This window comes from Centropristis striata, chromosome 20, assembly GCF_030273125.1.
Source record: "Centropristis striata isolate RG_2023a ecotype Rhode Island chromosome 20, C.striata_1.0, whole genome shotgun sequence".
Classification (NCBI taxonomy): Eukaryota; Metazoa; Chordata; class Actinopteri; order Perciformes; family Serranidae; genus Centropristis; species Centropristis striata.
The window spans coordinates 11,179,481-11,201,272 of record NC_081536.1 but is presented as its reverse complement, the minus strand read 5'-3'; the positions used below and the strand labels follow the sequence as shown (position 1 = coordinate 11,201,272).

The window sequence follows — 21,792 nt, the reverse complement described above, 5'->3', positions numbered from 1 at the left end:
AGCTGTGTAATAAATTACCGTATAGTTTTACAACATGTTATACTGAAGATGACCTCAAACAAACAGTGCCACTTCACAGGTTGAGTTCCACAGTGTTGTTGGCTCACTGGGTTTAAAGCACATTTACGACAGCAGCAGCTGAGCAAGAGTCTCTATCTACAGTTCATATCAAGTTTAGTAGTTTGTCCTGAACGCACATCCCAAACTTATCGAAACATTGTATGTCAGAAATACTGTTTTTCAGTTTGCCAGGGAGGGCACACAGGTTAAGTTGTGTAAAGTTTGTTCACAGCAGGGTTAGAGTAGATTTACTGGATTAACTTCAATCAATCAATCAATCAATCAATCAATCAATCAATCAATCAATCAATCAATCAATCAATCAATCAATCGTCCCCAAAGGGGGAATTAGCAGCCAGGTGACAGCAGTCATACCAGTGAAAAATAGAGACAGTAACAACACACTACAGCTCAGACAATATAAAAACACACAAGACTAACACAAGATAAATACAAAAGATAGAGGCAGAAACCATCACAGAGCAGCCCACCCAGACTATATAATGTCCAAAGACTACAACAGCACAAAGTACTGCATCAGCCAACACACGATGCTATCTTGTAACTTTGGACTGCAAGACAAAATTTCACTTAAAAAAAGGAGGCAGGAGTTCAACAGGCCTACAGCCTCCATTCCAGCTGGAACCCTGAAACGTCTCAAACTTCCTGAACAAAGTGTGACAAGAAAAACCTCAGTCTTTCTAAAAACATGCTTGAATATCAAATAGACTGTTAAGCCTCTTTCTGGAGGACAGGCTGAGGTTTCTTGGCAACACCATGATGCACAAGGATAAAACAGATTCAATAACACTGCAAGAGTCATCATCCATCCACAAGCATAGAGAAAATAAACCCTTCTGTACTTTCTTTCTTACAAACAAAATTAGCAACAGAGTCAGAGCACATTTTGCTGTCAATAAATGTCCCAAGACATTTGTAATTAACTGCCAGGATGAGTTCAAAGTGTTGTATTGTATAACAGCTGATGCTGAGTGAGAAATCAACATAATGTACTACGTTTTGCTATCATAAACATGAAGAATAGCACCATGATACTAACTCATGAACTATAGCACCATGACCCTACTGATGTAGACGACTGACAATCACTAAAGCATCATCTGATTCTATAATGTGCCGATTTTCATAGAAACTCTACAAAATGTAAAGTGAGGGCAAACAGCAACTGTGCAGCATTGGAGGATTGCCTCAGTTTAGAATAAATATCATTAACTGTCACACATTTCAGTATCCTAATGAAGTGCAGTAATCACCACTGGTCTAATTAGATCAATAATTCGGATAATTAATCCAATAAGACATCATATGTGTTCTGAATCTACTCAACATAACCAGCTGTTAAACCTAAGTTACAGTTTTTCCACAGGTGCTGTATAACACCTGTCAACTATTGATTGGGTTTGGAAAAAAAACTTCTATGTCAACATACCATCCCTGTCTCTGCATACAGATGAGCAGCATAAATATTTGAATACAGGATTCAGGTAAACTATGCTAAATTATGCAGCCAAAGTAAATAATATTCTACACAGGTGGTGTAAATACATTCCATAATGTATGATTTACTGTGTGCCAAAGAATGACTGAAGATAGACAGAAAGACACCACAATGATGTCATAATGCTGCACAAACAATGGACCATGCTTATGGGGTATACAATTATGTGTGGGAAAATTTGTTTAACAATATAAACTGACTTTTTTAGCATATGTTTTGACCATATTAACTTCCATGATTTAAAGACCAGCCATGCAATGTTCACGTCACATTATACGTCAATCAAACCCCTTATTAATCCTTCACGGATCACACCAATAATCGCTATAAATAACACCTTCTTAGTTTACCTCGTGTTGGGTGGAAATACATTTGGCAGGAGCAGGAAGATGTTCTGTGTAATCGGAGCAGGTGTAGGCCCTCCGTCTCCTCCTCCTGTGTGCTTGAGAGTCCCATATAATCTTGGCAAACGTATCCTCGCTCCCAGGTCTGTCTTTACCCCTCAGAGTCCGCAGCATGTGCTCCACTGCTCCAAAACTAACTGCCCTTCTTAACTGGCGCTGGAGCAGCTTCTTCACAAGCAGACCATCCTTAGCTCTGGAAGCTGTGTTAACGCAGCGAAGCTTTCCTTCTGCAGTGGAGCTGCTCCTGTCATCATCCTGCTGCTCCAACGAAAACCTTCCTGACCTGAGAGTTAACCTCTTGGTTGATTGATTGTGGGGATCTCTGAGGATTAAAACGGGTACCTCTCCAACATAGACACCTTTGCTGATGCTCTCCTGCCTAGATACAGGTTTCTCCACCTGGGGAGGTTTATCCAGCTCTTTGTGGGACTCTTCTGTTTTCCCTTTTGGGCCATCTTGAGGCTCTGAACTACTGCAGATGGCCTCAGCTGTAATGGCTTCACTTCTAGGAATCCGGAGGGATCCAGCAGGCTGAAATTCCCCCGATTTCCTCTTCTTTCTCTGAAAATAGCGCCGACCCTTGTGCTCTTTAGATCCAACGCTCAGTGGAGCTTTCTTGGGGTCAACATAGCATTCCTCTTTCGGGCCTCGAACACAGCCGCAGATGTTTCCCATGGCTGTCTGTCTTATAATCTCTCACCCATTGACAGTGCAGGATTCTCAACAGCGAGCTGTTTTCAGGCAAAATATCCGGTGAGCTCCACTTGATCTGAAGAGCCACTATCCCATTGACAGAAAGCCATTTTCACGCCGTGCGACTGGCGCACAATAAACAGTAACAGACAAGCCGGCAGCCAGACAGAAAGCTCGCTCAGCTCGGAGCAGAGTTGACTTTCTCCTTCCGTTGACTCACAGCTGAGAACTGGTCAGCCTCTTGCTCTCTTTCTCTCTCACTGCTCTTGCCTGCGTGCTCTCCGCCTCGTGTCTCTCCTCTGACACTGGAATCCTTACTGACCTTTGAAACATTTCTCTGGCTTTGCTAATCCAGCACAAACACCATAAATGCACACACAGACATGGCCCATGTGCTTATAGTTCCCAGCTGAGCTAGAATAAGAAAGACTTGTGGATAGACCTGTTCTGTGCCGGCTTGTCTGCTTCGTCTGCACAGTAAACATGAGCACGTCACCGCCGCCTCTTAGGTTTCCTAATATTTGTGTCTGTAATGAGGGGGTGGAGGGAGGACAAGGTTTAAACTGCAAGTGCCAGCTGATGGCCACCTATTATGCTGTGAGAAATTTTGGCTCAGCAAGTTTGGCTGCGTGAGCCAGACAGAGTCCAGGCCGGGTCAGAAAGGCTTTGACAAACAGAGCAGGTCAACGAGAGCGGCAGAAGCAGGAGCAAATCCGAGCCGCACAACAAAGTGCTTTCACTTTGTCTATTAATCAAGCTACGTACAATGGCGGAGCCAGAGGTGGGGCTTAAGTCCAATGGTTTAAACAAACACTATTATCTGAACAGATCACCACCACTGCAGTTCACAGGGGGGCAAATGCTCTGACCAGGATGTGATTCACCACATAAAACCATTACAACAATTATAAGATAGCACTGCTTGACAGCGTGGAGCACAAGTATACTATAGAGGAATCTATCAATGGCAAAAAAAGATAAATAAATAGTGTGTGAAAGGTTAAATATAACGGCACCCTACAGCTGAACTAAAAATAGCACTGGGTCACTGTCACCTTACAATATTTGAAGTTTCCCCGAAGGTCAAAGTCACCTGACAGCCCACACAGTTCAACTACAGTGTACTGATTACTCACACTCATACTTATAGGCAGCTTAAGGTCAAATATATCAAATACTGGTAGCATTAGATTATATTTATACAGGTTATATTTCAGTAAAATGATGCTTTACAGCATTTAGTATGATTTATATACTTGGTCATTTTTTTTAACAGTGAATGAATGATATAAATCAATCATGCCTATGTGTTTGTGTACAGAGCAATAGACATCAGTGAGACAGTGAGAGTCAATCAGGGCAAAACAAACAAACAGGACAAACAAGCACAGAAATACCTGACAACGGTGCATTGCCATGGTGGTGCACTGTCACCAGAAAATAAACATTAGAGTCTAGAGTTCTGCCACTGCTGTAATTTTCAGTTGAAAGTACAGCATGGTCAGAATAGCAGCAGCAGCATTGTATGATGAAATTTGTCTTATCTGTGCAGACATGGTCAAACAATGGACAGAGTATGAAACACCTTACAAAACTTCAATAATGCTAAAAAAAAAAAAAAAAATTAGAATTAGAGTGTTCACACTAGATAATGCCCCCATGAATATATATTTATTTATTTTACCACCAAGGTGACATTTCAAGCATCATGCTCTTAACTTATTCTAGAATTCTTAGAAATATACTGTATGTTAACAGGAGCATTATCTAGTATGCAGGCTGTATTTGTCGATCTTTGCATAAAAATCCCAAAAAATTAACTTCTATCAAAAATGCACAGATCCTGCCAGTGCAGTTCATATAAGTTAATTCAAAAGAAATACCCTGCAGTAATACCAAAAGGCCTGTATAGAGTGTTACCAAAACAACCCCTGTCCTTTAAACAGGAACTGATCCTGGGTACTTGAATCACTCATATAAAATCATGTCATATAAAAAAGTTCATATATGCCAATTTGCTGTCAGCTGTGCTTATATAAAAGTGAAAGCCAAACGTGTATATTGTGACTGAAGGGCAACATTTTCTCCTGCCCTGCTATTCCTCTAAATCAAGAAGAAACAGGCCCATTGCTGCTCAAGGGCTTGCGTGAGACTGACAGCAGCAGGTGTTGGCATCATCTCAGACGCTACCTGTCAGCAAGTCCAGGCAAAATGATATTAAGTACTCTATGTCCCATTATTTCAGTGAGGGCGTTAGTCAGACAGATGCATTCTTCTTCTAATATTATATAATATAATAACTTCTCAATCAAAGCTGCAAGTGTGAAAGGTTATTGCAATATTCCTGTCCCAAAGCAACCACTGAGTCAACGCGGCATGTGCCAGAGATATTAATAATCCAATGCAAGGCAGTCAGAGAGAGCGAGAAAAGGGAAGAGAGAGCGTGAGTGAGAAGGAGCAGTTTCTGCACGCTGTTGGATTATGGATAGACTCTTTGGTGGACACCTGGATAGTCCTGGCATGCACACACAGACTAACCCACTTGACATGATTTGTATCACTCCAGCCATAAAATTACATGTATTCCCAGAGAGCACAGAAAAGTTGGAAAACTCCAAACTGCAAAGCTTGGTTGTACAGATTTGTGTACAGATGTTCACAGCATCACAGATGGACCAAGTGGATTCTTGGGGAATTTTAAGTATTGTACAAACAAAACCAGCAAGCTTAAACATCGCATTATAACTGTGTGCAAGCACATATTTCCTATCGCAATACATCCTGGGAATACCAAAATATTTCGGCTACTACAGGCTGCCTGATGTTAACGTCTCAAGTTACAACTTGAGCTGAATAAAACATGAATTAGAGTAAGCCAGGTAAACAGGGATGATCTTAATGAGTAAGACAGCAGCAACAACATTCAACATGATGATGCTGAATGATGAATGCTGCACTGCTTTGACATCTTGTGGCCGCAAGTAGAATCATTTTAAAAGCATTAATCTGGAGGGAATTTGACACGCTATTATGTAACCGGGAAAAATCCAAAAACCTGTCAGCATTTCTGTTCCACTGAAATACCTCTTAACTCTACAAAGACAAAGTATCTCTGTCGAACATCCACTGCATTCACATATCTAACAGATCAACATTGAGCACAATGTAACTAATCACTTACATATTCTAAAAGAGTTCAATAATCCAGTAGCTGGACAATAAATCATAAAATTGTCTTCTTAAAATCATAAGAACATTTAAAAAAAAAAGAGAACAACACTGACCTGAAAGTGCAGAATTATGGTCCAGATCAATCCCAGGGTCAGTTTCGGGTTGCCGTCTGTGATGTCGTCATTTCTGATATTTACAAGTTTGACCTGATGAAAGAAAACACATCATTATCATATTGCATATTTATGATATGCTTGTAATTTTAGTTTCTGATTGATGTCATTCTTTGCCATTTTTGGTGTATAAATAAATCAAATATGTGTTTTGTCTCATTTGACTCATATGCCTGTTGTTTCACAAGCACCACAAGGTGGCACAATAGTCATTATGTTATGTCAGAGAACACTGTTATGGTAATCACATGGGGCTGAGGTGGCAGAGAGAATAAATGCTTGCTGCTAATTAAATGCTATAAACCTGCTAGAACTGTTTCATTCTCCACATATCAGTGTGAAAAATGTTATGTATTCAATGAATTCAAAGTATTAATTTGGAATCAGAGTGTAAACACATCCTTGTTTTAAAGGAGCAGCTTAATTATCCCTCCAGTTCCAGCCTGATCATCTGTAAGAGCTATAATCAATAACCTTCAGAGGGAGATTTAAGGAAGTTTAAACTGATTGTTTTAGATTTAATAACTGCCGAAGATGCATGGATGTGTCTGTTATGAGCTGCAGTTGAAACAATAGAACAAGTCACTTGTGACCATCTATGATTCCTTTGTCTCAAGCCTTACGTCACATCTGGCTACGGCTCAGCCAGGCTGTGTTCTTCATCACATCCTGAGGGGTGGGGGAGGGGAGGGCAATCAAAGCTCCCTGGAACCCCCTGATGGGATGTGTAGCCAGCGCTGCTTAAATGCTGCCATTACTGTTTGTGGGAACTGGATTGTAATTTTCATCAAGAGAGATGGAAAATGCCACGAATCCAACCGTGTGTGATGCTGGAGAGCAGACAGTGTTGAGGTAATCAACACTGAATGGGTCTGTCCCACACAATGTGGCACTGTGTGTTGACTCTGAGCCCGAATATTCAGACACTGTGTGCCACTTGCATTCCCAGCTCAATTACAAATGCGTCTTCACATTCATTTCTCTGCCTTAGTGATAATGAGTGAACAAATCTCTCATAATATGATGCAACTCCCAGGATACACTGTGGCTGCACACATGAACTGATCCATTTATATGTGATATTCAGCTCTAAGCATTTTCACTTAACTTATAATTCAATTCCTGTATCAAAGTGAGAAAATTCTCATTTAATTATGTGGACTTTAAGTTGGATGCTGACTGCAGGCTGGTCTTAATGGGACACTCACTATTTTTTGAAGTGGGATTGTGTGAGGTACTTATTCATAGTGAGTGTATTACCTACAATAGATATGTTTGTTTTGAGAAGCATGCAGGAGTATGGGCATGGAAGCAAAGCAATGTACTGCTGTGGACAGGGGCCACCAGACTCCTTTGACAAAAACAGTAATTTTACCTCGCCGAACACAGGAATTGGTCTTCCACTGCTTCAATTGGTTAGTTTGTTTTCTGTGTTATTGTGTAACTGGTGAATACACACTAACCCTTTAAAACACCATAAGTCACACAATAACACAAACTAACTAACCTTTCCTGGCAGCGGTACACTAGCAACTCCTGTGTTCTGCGAGATAAAATTACTGTTTTTGTCAAAAGAGTCTGGTGGCTTGAAGAGAGTATAGAAAAGGTCTTCAGTTCCCCGTCAGAAATGGTGTAAAGGTCAGACAATTGATTTTTTTAGGTGACTAAAATACATTTTGCTGCTTCCCCTGTCCACATGATTACATTGCTTAGCTTCTGTCCTGGTAGTCCAGCCTGCTTTTCCAAGCTGGGGGCACACTGGCCGCCATCTACTGCAGGTCATACACTGGCTATGGATAAGTACCTCATACAACCCCACTTCAATAAACCCAAATATCCCTTTGAACCAGGAGTCGAAACTTTGAAAGCTTTATGGCTTGAATTTATTCAAATCAAAAGTGTGACAGAATAAGAGTTTGAGAGTGTGCTTGGACTGATCCCTACCTGCCGCCTCTTTAAATAATCCAGTGCAATTTGTACATTCTGGAGTCTGTGGAAGCGCATCCTCCCTCTCTCCCGAGGCTGTGGACATAAAGAGGAAAGCATGTATGGTAAGTAGGTTCTTTTCAATATCAGAGGACATTTTTTAAAAATGATTAGTAGCATGGTGGACACAGGACATGCTTCCAGGTTCTTACCCGCTGATTTGGTGAGGTAAAGACTTCAAAGAACACACAAAAAGCTCTACCCACAACAAGAGTAGCCATTTCTGCAGGCCCACTCAAAATGTGTGCAGAACATTTTCCACCATTTGCATCTCTAGAAATGTGCTCTTAATGTGTAACAACAAACCAAGTGCACCTAGTTAAAACATATTAACAGCTAAAGTACATAAAACATAGTAAAACATTTGGTTCACTGTGCTGTAGACACTAAATGTGAATTTAAAAATGATAGCAGAAAGCTGCATTGTTCAAGCAAGTATCCAATCTCTTGTGTCAAATGCAAGTGGATGGTCAGAGGCCACAGCATGAGGTAATGAAATGGAAAATGCGTTGAAGCCAGGATGCAGCAAAAGCAAAAGACTTGCTGCATTCAGCCATATTTCTAAATGGATAAAGGCTTAAAGAAGAATCCCGCTCATCTTAATAGCAAAGCAACAATATTCAATAAACCCATCTCCCGCAGCTTTCATTCAATGGATCTCATACACTTATGAAGAGGCTTCGAGGTATCCAAAAGCAGCAGATGAAAAATGTCCTGATGCCCACTGAGGTTTGGAGCACTTTGATTGTAAGGCTCAATGATGGGCAAAGCTAGTGAGATGGATATAAAGACCCAAGATTTCCAGGCAATTTCCTTTATAATTTATTGCATCTTTTTAATGCTTTTGCAAAGTCAGCGTACCAAATGTATTGTTAATGCATCAAGAATAAAAATTGAGCAAGAAGATGCTTGGGTCTTTAGATCATGTACACATTTCTCTGCATCATCAGGATCATCTGATCATGTGGATTCTGACAGTGTTTCCTGATCAGAGGAAGCAGCATTATAAAACATATTGTTGCATCATAAATTGGAAAAAAGGAAACAATCTCTACAGTATAGAAGGTCTAGAATGTCTGCTAAGGCAATTATGTAATACTACAAAAAGACAAATCATACAGTGGGATTGTTTCTACACTCCTGTTAACTGGCCACAGCACAACTCTGAATTAGTTTGTTAAAAGGGGGTGGAGGGGCGGGCCACACGTACCCCCTTATCATCATCATCCACCGTGTCTCCATGCTGCTCAACTGCACATGCTTCTGTCCCACTCACCAACCGCAATGTCTTCAGAAAATCACGCTCCCTTGGCTTATCACCGAAAAGGCAACACATGGGGGAAGAAAGGAAGACATGGACACACACCGCGACCAAAGCAAAAGGAAGTTAGACAATGGACAGAAAGCAATAAGAGAGCGGAGAACACAAGAGGGGGGAAAGTAGAAGGGAAACAGGATGTAAACAGAAAATAGATAGCTTATAGAGGATGGAAGTTAGTCACACTGAAGAAGGGAGTAACTGCTGGTGCTCCTTGCACAGGAATACATGCAGTTTAAATACAGTAAAGGGACATCACAGCATGATAACATTATGAAGTTCAGGACTGAACAAAGACTGTATTAACATACTTTGATATAAGATGAAAGAATGACATGTTAACAGAGAGATGAAATAATACTGCAGATAGCCTGCTGGATAGCATGCAGCACTTCAGTAGCTTCTGTCTTAAGCCAGAGGACTACAGCTACATACACTGTGCTGCTATGAGCTCTATATGTGAGGGATTAGACAAAAATACATACTGAACTATACTGAATTTAACCCCTTATGATTTATCAGTAACAAAAGGATAAAAAAATGTCCTACCCTGGGGTAGCCTACAACTTTAGTTCGAATTTAGCTCAAACTTCATACAGAATACAGTCTTATAAAGCACATACTGGTTTATGCAACAAGGTTTTTTTTCCTATATGTAAATCAAAATTGTACTCAGGTTAATAAAATATATATATATTTGTTGATAAACGGGACTTTTTGATAATAAGCTGCAATATTCATGATGTTATTTCAGTCTAAGCATTTCATCTTTGGGCATATGATGATAATTAAGTGTTTTCTGGCAAATACACTGTACGTTATGTATGTAAAATATTTCCAATTTAGAAGTACATAACAAAGACGAGGATGCTTCAGTTAGGCACATCCATTTTTGGACATAATTCTTACACTTTTGGAAATATATTCAGACATATAAAGTGATTTCACTAGCAGATTTGCATATCATAAAAGACAGGACATTTTTGTCTTGGCAGATGTCTGTGCTCTTCGAGTGCCCTTCAAGTGAACAACATTGCAGAGAAACTCCATTTAAACCTGGTGGTTTTGTATTACGGTTAGCATAAAAAACTGGTCACTTCATAAGCTATTATAACTGTATTACATTATTATATAAAAAAATCTTTACATTTGGTTTGTCTCATTCAACTTTCCTAGAATTTCCACAGTACTTATTTTTGGTGAACAACAGCTGTAAAGTAACCTCTTGAGGAATCATTAGGTTCCTGGTCATTCCCAGTTGTGAGAAAGCAACTGTTGCAGCATCATCTGCAGCTGTGTTTTAATCACTATAACAGCACAGCTTCCTCTACTGAGAAGAAGCATTGCTCAAGATTGTAATATTGCTTCCTCACAATGCAAATTAATAGAAACAATGTCACATTTTCATGTTGGCAATGTGTCAGATGCTGCTATCTTTGTCTTCTTAGTGTTAATATTTGAAAGGGGGCATTCTCAATTAGACCACAGAGAGCTGACATGAACTTTATACATAGAGGTGCAGCAATGTTTGTCTCCTGAGGGTCTAGAGTTCAGAGAGTTCAGGACACAGTCAGGACCAGCAAAGAAGAAGCTACAGAAATTTTACACAGGAGGGTGTGTAGCGATTAAATTATTCTTTCTTGTGCAAATTGATACATTGGTGCTGTTTCTACATATATGTAAATTATACTTATTATTATACTTGTTATACTTAATCTCATATGGATGACAAGAAACTATTTGGGCATTTACTTTTAGATTCAACTGCAGGTTTTGTTGTCATTGATTATACTATTCCTATTGCCAATCTTAAATGTTATGGGTCTTTTTTGGGAACTGTGGATAAAAAATAAAATATAGCCTTTGGCAGTTAGTGCGTTAAAAAGGCAAGTTAGCAAGTTAAACTGTGTTAATGACATGATGATTATTATGGGCCAAGACCTCGCCAGGAACATCAGTGAACTACAAGAGTGCTAGTTTTTCCTTATTGCCATCTTTTCCTTGATATGCTTACATTTTGTTGACTGTAAGACAACAACCTTTTGTGGGTAGTAACTGTATTTAATATCCCACTCAAGTATGCTTCCACTTACGCACTACTACTAAGTGACAAAGTGCCCTATTCCTCAAAGAAACACATGTAAAGCAAGGATATTCTGTACATGTAGTAGCTCAGCAATGATGTGCATATCAGTCAGTTTCATAGATATCCCAGAATAGACAGGGAAAAAGAAACAACAAAAAGAAAACACAAAGAAAATAGTCTTAATGTTTGAAATCTGTATATAATCACCCCACAAAAAAGTGTCTTTTGAGTGGGTTTTGTTGGATGCAAAATCCCAGCAGATCTGATTACAGACCATCAAACCCCAGGATTCCCTCCTACCATCAGTTATATAAGTGGGACAGAGTGTATCAGTCCGGCAGAGGTGTGATAGGTTGCATGACAGGAAGAAGATTACATTCCTCACTTTCCTCAATGGTGTCAAATGACAATCTGAATGTTTTGTGACTTAATAAAACTGATCTCAAAGGAAGTTGCTCGAAGAATTCAATAGGATCACAAAACATGTCGACATGTACAAGTACATCATCTGTATTTTATCACTTTGTTTGTTTGGAGTTATTTTCTCTGAGCATGAAAATGAAAACAACAGAAAAATGTTAACTTACCAATGTGTCTCCGGACAGAACCTCCAGCAGTGAGATCAGGTTATGTCCATCTCGTAAGTCTTCATACAGGTCATTTATATGCTTTCGTACCTACGGACATGAAGAAGAAAGCAAAATGTGAGCAAACAGCAAATATCATATTGTTGTTTTTAAATCTGTGACTGCAGTTATTGAACTGTAATCTAACTAAAATGGAAGATGTCTGTCTGTCTGTATGTCCTTTTTTTCCTCAACAACCTTTATATTGCTGAGGGGCGCAAGGAAGTGCAGTGATGGGTGCAAGCTATTCAGATCTGCTACACTGCAAAAAAGTCAACTTGTATTTTTTGGCCTAAAACAGCGATTTAAGTTGGTAAAACTTGGAAATATAAATGATTGACATTTAGGGCAATAATGTAAGTTAGCACAACAAAGGAAGCCAGTTGTATGCTTAAAAACAAGTTTGTGAGTTGTTGTTACTTATATCTTTAAGTTGGGGTTCACAACAAGAGACAATAGTTCTGCTAACTCTTATTTCTTTGTTGTGAAATGCTGGAAAGCTGTGAAATTTGGTCATTAGCGAAAGCTAGCGGCTAACTGATGCTAGCGGTGCTGCTTGTTACAGCTACAAGAGTAGCCATTAGCGTATCAATGCTAACTCAAAATTGTGGTCGCAACATTAGCTGACATTTCATAGCGGCGTTACAATCGTGCCAATTCAGCACATTGCAGAAGTTAGCAGAAGTAAGGATCAAAAGTTATTACAATATAAAATTATAAGTTAGTTCAACTTACAGTTGAGTTGACAAAAATCTGAATTCAGAGTTGAGCAGACTCAAAAACAAAACTTAAAATATTTAGTTTAATTGTCCAACTTAAAATTTTATCGAAGTTTGTTGCCTTGAAATTTTGAGTTCACCCTACTTTTCTTTTTTTGCAGTGTAGAAATATTAATTAGCAGTGTGTTATGCAAACACTGTGTAGTAGAGGGGACCCCTGTTAACTGTTATATCGCCGAACAGCACGCTTGGTACAGCTCGCTCTCTGTTGTTTGCTCCAGTGCATTCAGCAGCAGATAGAGAAAGAGAAACTGGAGAGACAGAAGATGTTACACTGAAGCAATCAGTGATGTCACTTTCAGAATGACTTTCATTACTGGAAACAGCCTGGTCCCAAATAAAAAGACTTGATTTATTACCTCAATAAAATAAAATATTTTCCTTATGAGTTTATAGTCTTGATCACTAGTTTCAAGTCTTTTTCGAAACACCATGATGTTCATTTTCATTCATTCAACTTTGACCCTTTCGCAGTGTGTTTTCACTTCATGAAAGTTAATTGTGAAAATGTGGTAGCTTTAAAATGTCTTGTTCAGCTTCCGGCTGTACTAAAAGACACTCTTGGGAGTAGGGCTGAATGATTTTAGGAAAAGATCTTTGAATTGTGATTTTTCTGGCAGATTTTGCAATTTCAATTCGGTTAACAATTTTCCTCAAATCAAGGTTCAGTGCAATATTCACAATGTGGAGTGTTTCCTCTAGGTTTTTTCAGTAGCAGAGGTAAAGGGTTATTTATGCCCTGGATGTTGTGCATGTATAAATATCAATCAGCAATTTAGGGAGTATAAAAACGACACTCGGCTGCAAAACAAGCTTTAAAACCAGTGTTTACTGCAGGATTTTATGAGACTATGAGGCAGGGACCCTAATTAACTCAATTTTGACTAACACTAAAATGCCACTATTCCATCATATAAACTTATCTTAAATCTTAATCATTGCATATTTTATTCATATTGTGGGCGATTCTGCAAACACAGTCATGTGCTCTTATTTTGAAAGCAACATGTGTTTAGCGACAGGAAGTTATTCATAGGTTAGTAATTAATACTAACAACTTTTATTGACACTCTAAGGAGGTGTACTCACTTCAAAGTCACATTGGCCTTTGTATTGTTAATAATTAGTCCTTATTAAAGTCTGTCCAGGCTACTCACAGTTGAAATACTAGTCTTGAGTCGGGAGTTGGCTGTTCATTTAACATTTGTTCATTAACAGATTCACCTTGCTTACCAAACTAGCTGCACAGGTGCAGAATCAAAAATAAAAATAAAATAAAAATAAAAATCCAGATCCCGAGGGCCAAAATGCCAAACTCGTCATCAAAACGGTAGTCCAAAAATCAACGGATGACATCCCTGTAGCTTCATCCACTTATTCTATACAGTCTATGGATTCAGTTCAAGCCCAGTTTCAGAAAAACACTGATTTACACATTTTACAACCAACATGTATTTGGTTTTTGCCCCTCACAGTTCCCTCACAACTGAAATTAATGAGGCATAAAACACACAGGATATCAATGTGACACCTTATCTAAGCACTTGAGTGAAGCACTTAGCAACTCCGGTCCGAGGCTTTCTCCTTCCAGCAGGCCCATCTCTCCTTCCTGTCCTAAATACCGCGCCTCTGAAATCACCCTGCTGCCCGCTGACCTGCTTTCACACAGGGCTTTCAGCACTGTAATCCCAGATAGCAGCCACAGCTGTGGGGCCAAAATAGACGTGCACCCTTATGTTATTGGGTCAACAATGCTGATCCCCAACTATTACTCAGCACCTCGGATTTCTCATGAATGACACAGACTTTATGATCAGCTGAAATCTGACTGTCATGCATGATATAAGATATAGCAGAAATGCTATATGTTTACATAATGTGTCTCTCATGAAACAGAGTTGTTGCAGGTACTTCCCTAAGGCAAAACTGGAAGCCTCCTTAAAGCCTCATGTATTCTTATAATGATTTTCACATTGGAAATAATTAATGCATTCTTTGAAAACATTGCATGCCAGTCATCAGCACTGAATTATGGGAAGCCCCTTTCCCATCAGGTGAGGACTGATCCTTCAATTGAAACTTCAAGACAGGTTTATGGCCCACACCGCACTTTGAAGATGATCATCAAAGAACACAAAAATCCCCTCAGGGTCAAAACAATAAATACAACATGGTTGGGGGGGAAAGAGTGGCCTACCATATCATATAATAGTATAGGTCTGTAATCACAATGGCACTTTATTTGCATTTCTGCATCCCTGGACACAAGCATGACTTAATGTATATTTCACTCCACTGCTGTCCATTTACCGAAGCATATCATTTCTTACCTTCTATTTCTATCAATATGGTAAGAAAGTCAACTTGTATAGTCGTGAAGATACTAAGTCTTGCTTGAAATAGAAAAAACTTTTTTTTTTTTTAAATGCTTTGTTTTTCAGTAAATTTAAAGTCACATGGCACGAGCATTTGCTGAAATGGACTTTCTGAAAACCCTCCTTGCTGAGTCAGCTCATGCAAAACAGTTGAGCTTCTATCACTGCTTTTGTTCTTCATTATTGCACTGACTCTATTTATTTTTGATAATCACTAGGTCTGAAAATGTTTCTGTTAGTCCATCCATATCTGCTGCTTTTCATTTTTATCTGGCAGGCCACTGGCTGCCTGGAAGATGCCCAGTTTACAGGATTCATAATATCAACTAATGCATCTATATCAGCACCAATGAGCAGCTCACACTATTTCATGTCATTTAATTATAGTAAAGGAAATAAATGAATGAATTCCCCTTAATCTATATATCACATAACTGCAAGTTTACGCCTTACATAACAGAAACAAGTGTGATTTTTATTGATAGCAGTGATTATTGCATCCTATAAAGTATAATGTTACACATGAGTCCCGGGTAGTGATTCATTTCTACATATTAGAAGAGACTTGCCAGTGCTTGTCCGTCTACTAAAGTGTTTCATTAAATTTCACACACACACAAACAAGAAACGCCACAGTAAGCGAATTCAAATTCCTAACAACAAAAGACAACCTGTTTTCTGCAGCGGAGCAACAGCACATGTCATGCTAAATGACTTTCAGACAGCTTTAATAATATCTGGGGAGGAATGTTAACATGTTGGGACCCAACAGTGAGCGTGGTAATTGTTATCACTGCCAGTTCTTCTCTAATGGATTGTTTATGTTAGAGAAAAATGCTTTGCTGATTGTTGGGGGTAAAATATGTGGAATTTGAACTAATATTTAGGTTTCACCTCTGTTTTCATGGATACAGTATCCATATGAATACACAGGATGAATGGAAAGAAGCAACTATCACACTTTAGTTCTTACCTTCATCAGATGCTGGTTTATCCATTTTGTAAATGTCTTCTTCTGCACTCTGTCTCTTTCATCTGTGGAATAAAAGAAAATGCATCCTGTTATTTTTTCTTCATTGTAAAGCAATCACCATATAGGTGTTTGGGCAACACAAATCTCCTTTGAAAAAGGCTATCATTAGACAAGCATAATGCAGCTTTTTATGAGCCTGTTTTGCAGCTTTTTATGTTTAGTGGTAATGGAGAATGGAGTAAAAAGGGAAAACAGCACTTCTTTTCTGATGGCTCAACAAGTATACCCTTCAATTAAGTTTACATGCATTTAGCAATTAATTTTTAGCTAAATCTTTGCTTCCTGCTGCACAGAGTTATGTGAAATATTACTTTGGGATTTATAGTTTCAGTGAAAGTGTAGGACATATGAGGACCGCAAATCCCAGAGGCTCAAAAGAAGGCTGTCATTTCCCAGAGGCTGCAATGACATCACTCTCTCCTCCTGCATGTGCTTGACCACATTCACTTTTATTATTTCCCATTGCCATAGCAACCAGACTTCCTGTAGCCAGTGACACACGTAAAACCAGGAAGCAAATGAACACAATTAACCCTTCAAACCCCACTGATCATCAGCGGGGTTTGAAAGTCATGTTCTTTTTTCAAAAGAATCGCAAAAAGCACACAATTCATCACAGCAAGGAACTTCAAAGGAACAAGGAAATTTAACTAACTAAAACAGAAATCATTGTAAATTCTTCATTATTATATGGAAGTGTCCAACTATTCTAGAGCTAATCATGTGTGACAAATACTTTAATCAGGAAAAATAACCAAATCTAAGGTTATCTAAGCTTAAAAAAATGATATTGCATCAAAACCTATTTTTTCTACATGTTTTATTTAAAAGAAATGCAAAAAAAGGAAACTGCTTGCATTACCAGATCCTGTAAAACAACAACAACAACAACATTAAACTCCTCAGTGCAACTATGAAGTCAGAATGACTCAGCTGAGACAAACAGTCGCATGACAAAACTTAAATGAAACTGAAATGAACTTTTATCACGGAGCAGAGAGGAGAGGTCAAGACAGGTTGGAAGTAAAGGCTGTAAAAATTGTATTATTTCAATATATATAACATGTGGAGCCCCCATATTTTTCTAGAATATTACACGGTCACCCATTAAGTTCAGGCACAATCCTCTATTAATTATGGTTTCATTGTGATATGTTTGGAAGAGATTGATTAATCAAGTTTTGCAGGGATATACACTTTATCTGTAAAGAATAAATCACATTTTCATAATAATTTAATGGAAAAAGGTAAAAAAAAAAAAAATGTAAAAAAAATTCTCAAAATTTATGGGCGACCATGTAGTATTACTTGTGGGCACTCCAATGTTCGTCAAATAAATGCACAGCACATTTTTTCCTTTTTTTATGATTTATATATTATTTAACTGAAACTTATTCTGCACAAAAAACATTTGTGCTCTCTCTACTTCTAGCCATGACTTTGCTGTTTCCATGAGCAGGATGAAAAAAATAACACAGTGGCCACAGTGAGTACAATGTGACAGGAGCAAAAACATAAAAATGCCTGAAACTGCTTGGGGTTTGGAGGGTGAAAAAAGAAAAGGAAACTGATAATATAAAATGTTCACAAAATCAGCGCAGAAACGACAAAAACAAAACAACAATTTTTTTCTTGTCAACATTATGAACAACACATGTATTCTTCCTTAAGACTGGCCTCTATCCAGACTGAGAGCAGAGCAGGATTCAAGCCAGTCACCACAGTTGTGACTCACTCCACTGCTTCCACGTCTCCCCAGTCTGCCTGAAACAACTCCTCTCAATCATCCACAGTGAACACCGAAAAACTCACATGTACAATCAATAACATTAACAACGATCTGCAGAACCGGCTAGGTCACATTTACTCCAACCGCTAATGACAACAACACCGTAGAAGATTAGTATTCTCCTGAACTTTGACCACAGGACAACACAGATAACCTCCCTTTAATAATCCTCAGATTCAAAAGAGGTTTTGCTCAAGGTTATCTTACCTACTATGAGTAATGAGCAAGCACAGGCATGACTAACCTCACAAGGAAATGTCAAGAAGAAGCAGTAAGATAAATACTGACCCATGCAGCACATAAGTGTAACCAGGTGAGCTCTATGCTCCCTCTCGGCCTTAAGCAGGTACTTCATCCTCTGTGCTAGCTCCTCAGGGCTGTCGAGAGGCTCGTGGTTCAGATAGACGGATGCCATGTGGATAAGCGACTGAGGAAGCAGTACGAGTCTCCCTCTTCTTCCCTGCCTGCCTACCAGCCTCTAGGGCAGCCGTGACTCCCTTTCTCATCAAGCATCCAGAACGAGTCCTGTCAGGTTTTCCATGGCTGCTCACTATTTTGAGTTTCCACGCGGTTTAGTGTTTATGTAGCAGCAAGACTAAAAACCACTGACAAAAAAATCTGTGCTACTTATTAGAAAAAAAGGGGGAAAAAAGAAGAAAAGTTCCTTGTTATCATGTTTCCGGATGGTTTCAACATGCTATGGCAGTGAATCGGCAATTTAAGAGCAATGTACCATCATTTCTGAAGACAGCATGCATCACTTCAGAGATCACATTCATGCAAATATCTTATCAGTACATCTTGGGCAATACAAACATGTGCAACTATAAACCTTGATTTTTTTCACATAATCATTGCTCTATTGTGCAGCTGCCAAGATTCACCACAATGTTTACATCAGCAGAAACAACTGAGAGCACATCCAGGCAAATAACAATCAACCCCCTTCATGATACAACACAAAAAATACCAAAAAAGGATAACCAATCTTTCCATGGAAGTAATTCAAAAGAGTTGAACTATTTTACATTTTATCTATAGAGCATACAAGTTACATAAGACAGTAAGAGAATATAAAAAGTCAGAAGATGCAGGACAGGAGCACTTTCATTTTCTCTTCAATGAAGTAAAAAATCAGTCATCATGCAACAGCATTTACGGTGAAACTATGTCATAATAAAGTATATAATAAACATACAGTAGGTTTTTGGATTATTATAAAGCCTGAAACGTGCATTTCCAGGATAGCGGGGGTACCTTAAAAGCCCTGTGACAGCACTCTCTGCAGATTCTTACATTTAGTTCATCTAAAAATAGTGCATGTGTAAAAGCTGCTGAGAATTAGAAAGTGGGTTGCTCTGACAATTATCTTTCAAGGTGGATCTGCACATCTAGATCAAAGCCTGACATGAGGCCAGGCATCAAATAAAGGAAGCAACACATCAGCATATCATGTTTAAGAGTAAAAGACTCCTCAGAAATAATGAAAGCAGTCTGACAGTGCTGCTGTGTCACGGCTGATGTCTGTGTGACTTCACAGCTGAATCACACGGATATAGAGCAGTGCTGCCTGCAATGGACACTAATTTGGTTTGTAATGCCCACATCTAAGCTCTTTACTGCATAATATATAAACCTCTCCTGAAAAACTCATTAATATAGATTGGCTGAGCATTCCAGGAAGCTGGGGCTGAAAGAGTGTATCATCAGCCAGCTATCAGACATAGTCAGCAGTAGGCTACTGTACTGCACATATTACACAGATTACAGACTCACTTAATTGACTCAGATCAACATTTGGTGGTGTGAAAACCAGTTTTTTATAGTCTCTGACTTTCATGTTAAGTTGATAAGCAGTATAGACAAAAGCACAACAAGGGAGCAGGTTTAATATGATGAAAGATAAGTCTATACCTGTGCAGAGTACACAGGGTGTGTTTAATAGTATGGTGCCCTCTTGAGGATCAAATTGGAACAAAAAGTGAGCATTAACTTTTATTTGATATCAGTCCAACAGACATTGAACTTTAAAACAGTAGCCGTACATTATTTGGCCATAACATGAAAGCAGTATCAAAGATTAGTACAGATCAGATATCACACGGAAAACAAAGCAGCTCTGCCCCAGTAACAATACAGTGACATCATGTCAGGTCAAATCTGATCACACACTCGTTCTGCTCATCTTGCACAACGTTATCAACCTATTCAATCTTGTTCTGCTTATCACATCGATTAAGTTATGTGATTAGGGGGCGCTGCTGAGCTTCAATGGAGTAGGACGTGAGTTTGGAGGCTCCTGCCGATTTCGATCAAAATTGTTATTCTTCTGCGCTTTTACGTTACTTTTTTTTTTTTTGTCTTGTGTTACACAACAGTATTTCTTGTTAAAAAGTTTTACTCTGGACCGCGAAAATGTCTCGCAACACTCGCAATACTATTCAGACACAACTGAGGCCTAATCCGCAAACCATGACCTCACCCTCGAGTGGGCCGCCCACTCCTACAGGTGTCACCTCGATGCAAGCTAATCCTGACATCGATACCCTTAAGCACGAGTTGCTAACTTCGCTGCGGCAAGACATTGCTGCTATTTTTAAGAAGGAACTCCAGGATACCCTCGGCGATGTTTTGTCCACCATCAAGCTCGACCTGCAAGCGGTGAAAACACAGCTGGCGAATGATAAAGCTGCCACAGATGCTACCATGTCCGAGCTAAAAGGTACGGTCGGGGAGATGGAGCACGCCCTCACGGAGTGCTCCGATGACATCGCCGAGATGAAAACTACAATCAAGTCTCTCACTGCTAACGTGGCCAAGCTGGAAAATAAATGTGAAGATTTGGAATCCAGGTCACGGCGCAACAACGTTAGGATATTGGGAGTACCCGAGGGCCCGGACACCTGCACCACAGCTGCTGTAGCCGACTTATTAAAGGAAGCGTTTGGCCTGCTAAAGGAGCCGCTTTTGGACCGGTCCCACCGGACCCTCCAACCAAAGCCCAAGCCCGGTGAGCGTCCACGAGCCATCGTATGCAGACTACATTATCACAGTGATTGTGTTGACATTTTACGCCGCGCAAGAGAGCTCCGACAAATTAAAGTCGGAGACCTGACCATCTCAGTCTTCCCTGACCACACTGCCAAAGTAGCCCGGGCTCGGGCTGCATTCAACGAGGTCAGGCGACAACTCCGTGGCATTGACGGCGCTCGCTACGGTCTGTTTCATCCAGCCCGACTTCGCATCACATACAACGGTGTTGAAAAAGACTTCATTTCAGCGGATAAGGCCAGTGACTACGTCAAAACCTTGATTTCTGGGTGAGCTCCAGTAATTATACTGTCCTGTGTTGTATTATTGCTTAATACAGGTGGCCTTAACTCAATACTGGTGTGGTTTCCTGCTATGTTGCACCAACTAACTTTGTGTTACTATTGTTTGTTTATAGCATGCAATTTTTCTCCCCTCTTCCTTTTTCAATAAGGCTATACCACACTTTGGGTTTTTTTTTTCAGGCTCTATTGTGTAGATCAGTGTTATCTCATTTTTGCTCTATTGTCTATTTTATTTTCCATTTTCAATACGTCGTGACTGATATGGGGAAATTTGTTTAGAGCTACTTAGGTGAATTTTTATTTATTTATTTTGATTTATGTATTTTTTGAATGTTCACCTCAAGATGACATTACTGTATTGAGTTTCTTTTTTATCTTTATTTTTATTTTATTATTATATATATTTTTTTTTTTTTTTTTTTTATCTCAACTCTTGCGCATACTG

General features: G+C 39.2%; 1 protein-coding gene across 5 annotated transcripts in view; it reads right to left on the bottom strand.

Moving 5' to 3' along the window:
- The window catches only part of dst (dystonin), a 136,770-nt gene that overhangs the window by 89,634 nt on the left and 25,344 nt on the right, over positions 1-21,792 (bottom strand). For all 5 annotated transcript variants that reach the window (XM_059359820.1, XM_059359816.1, XM_059359817.1 and 2 more), the window contains 4 exons: positions 16,164-16,225; positions 11,998-12,087; positions 7,965-8,042; positions 5,961-6,053 (listed from right to left, as the gene is read on the bottom strand). In XM_059359820.1, the coding sequence (XP_059215803.1) occupies positions 5,961-6,053; positions 7,965-8,042; positions 11,998-12,087; positions 16,164-16,225 (323 nt within the window). The remainder of the gene's footprint in view (positions 1-5,960; positions 6,054-7,964; positions 8,043-11,997; positions 12,088-16,163; positions 16,226-21,792) is intronic.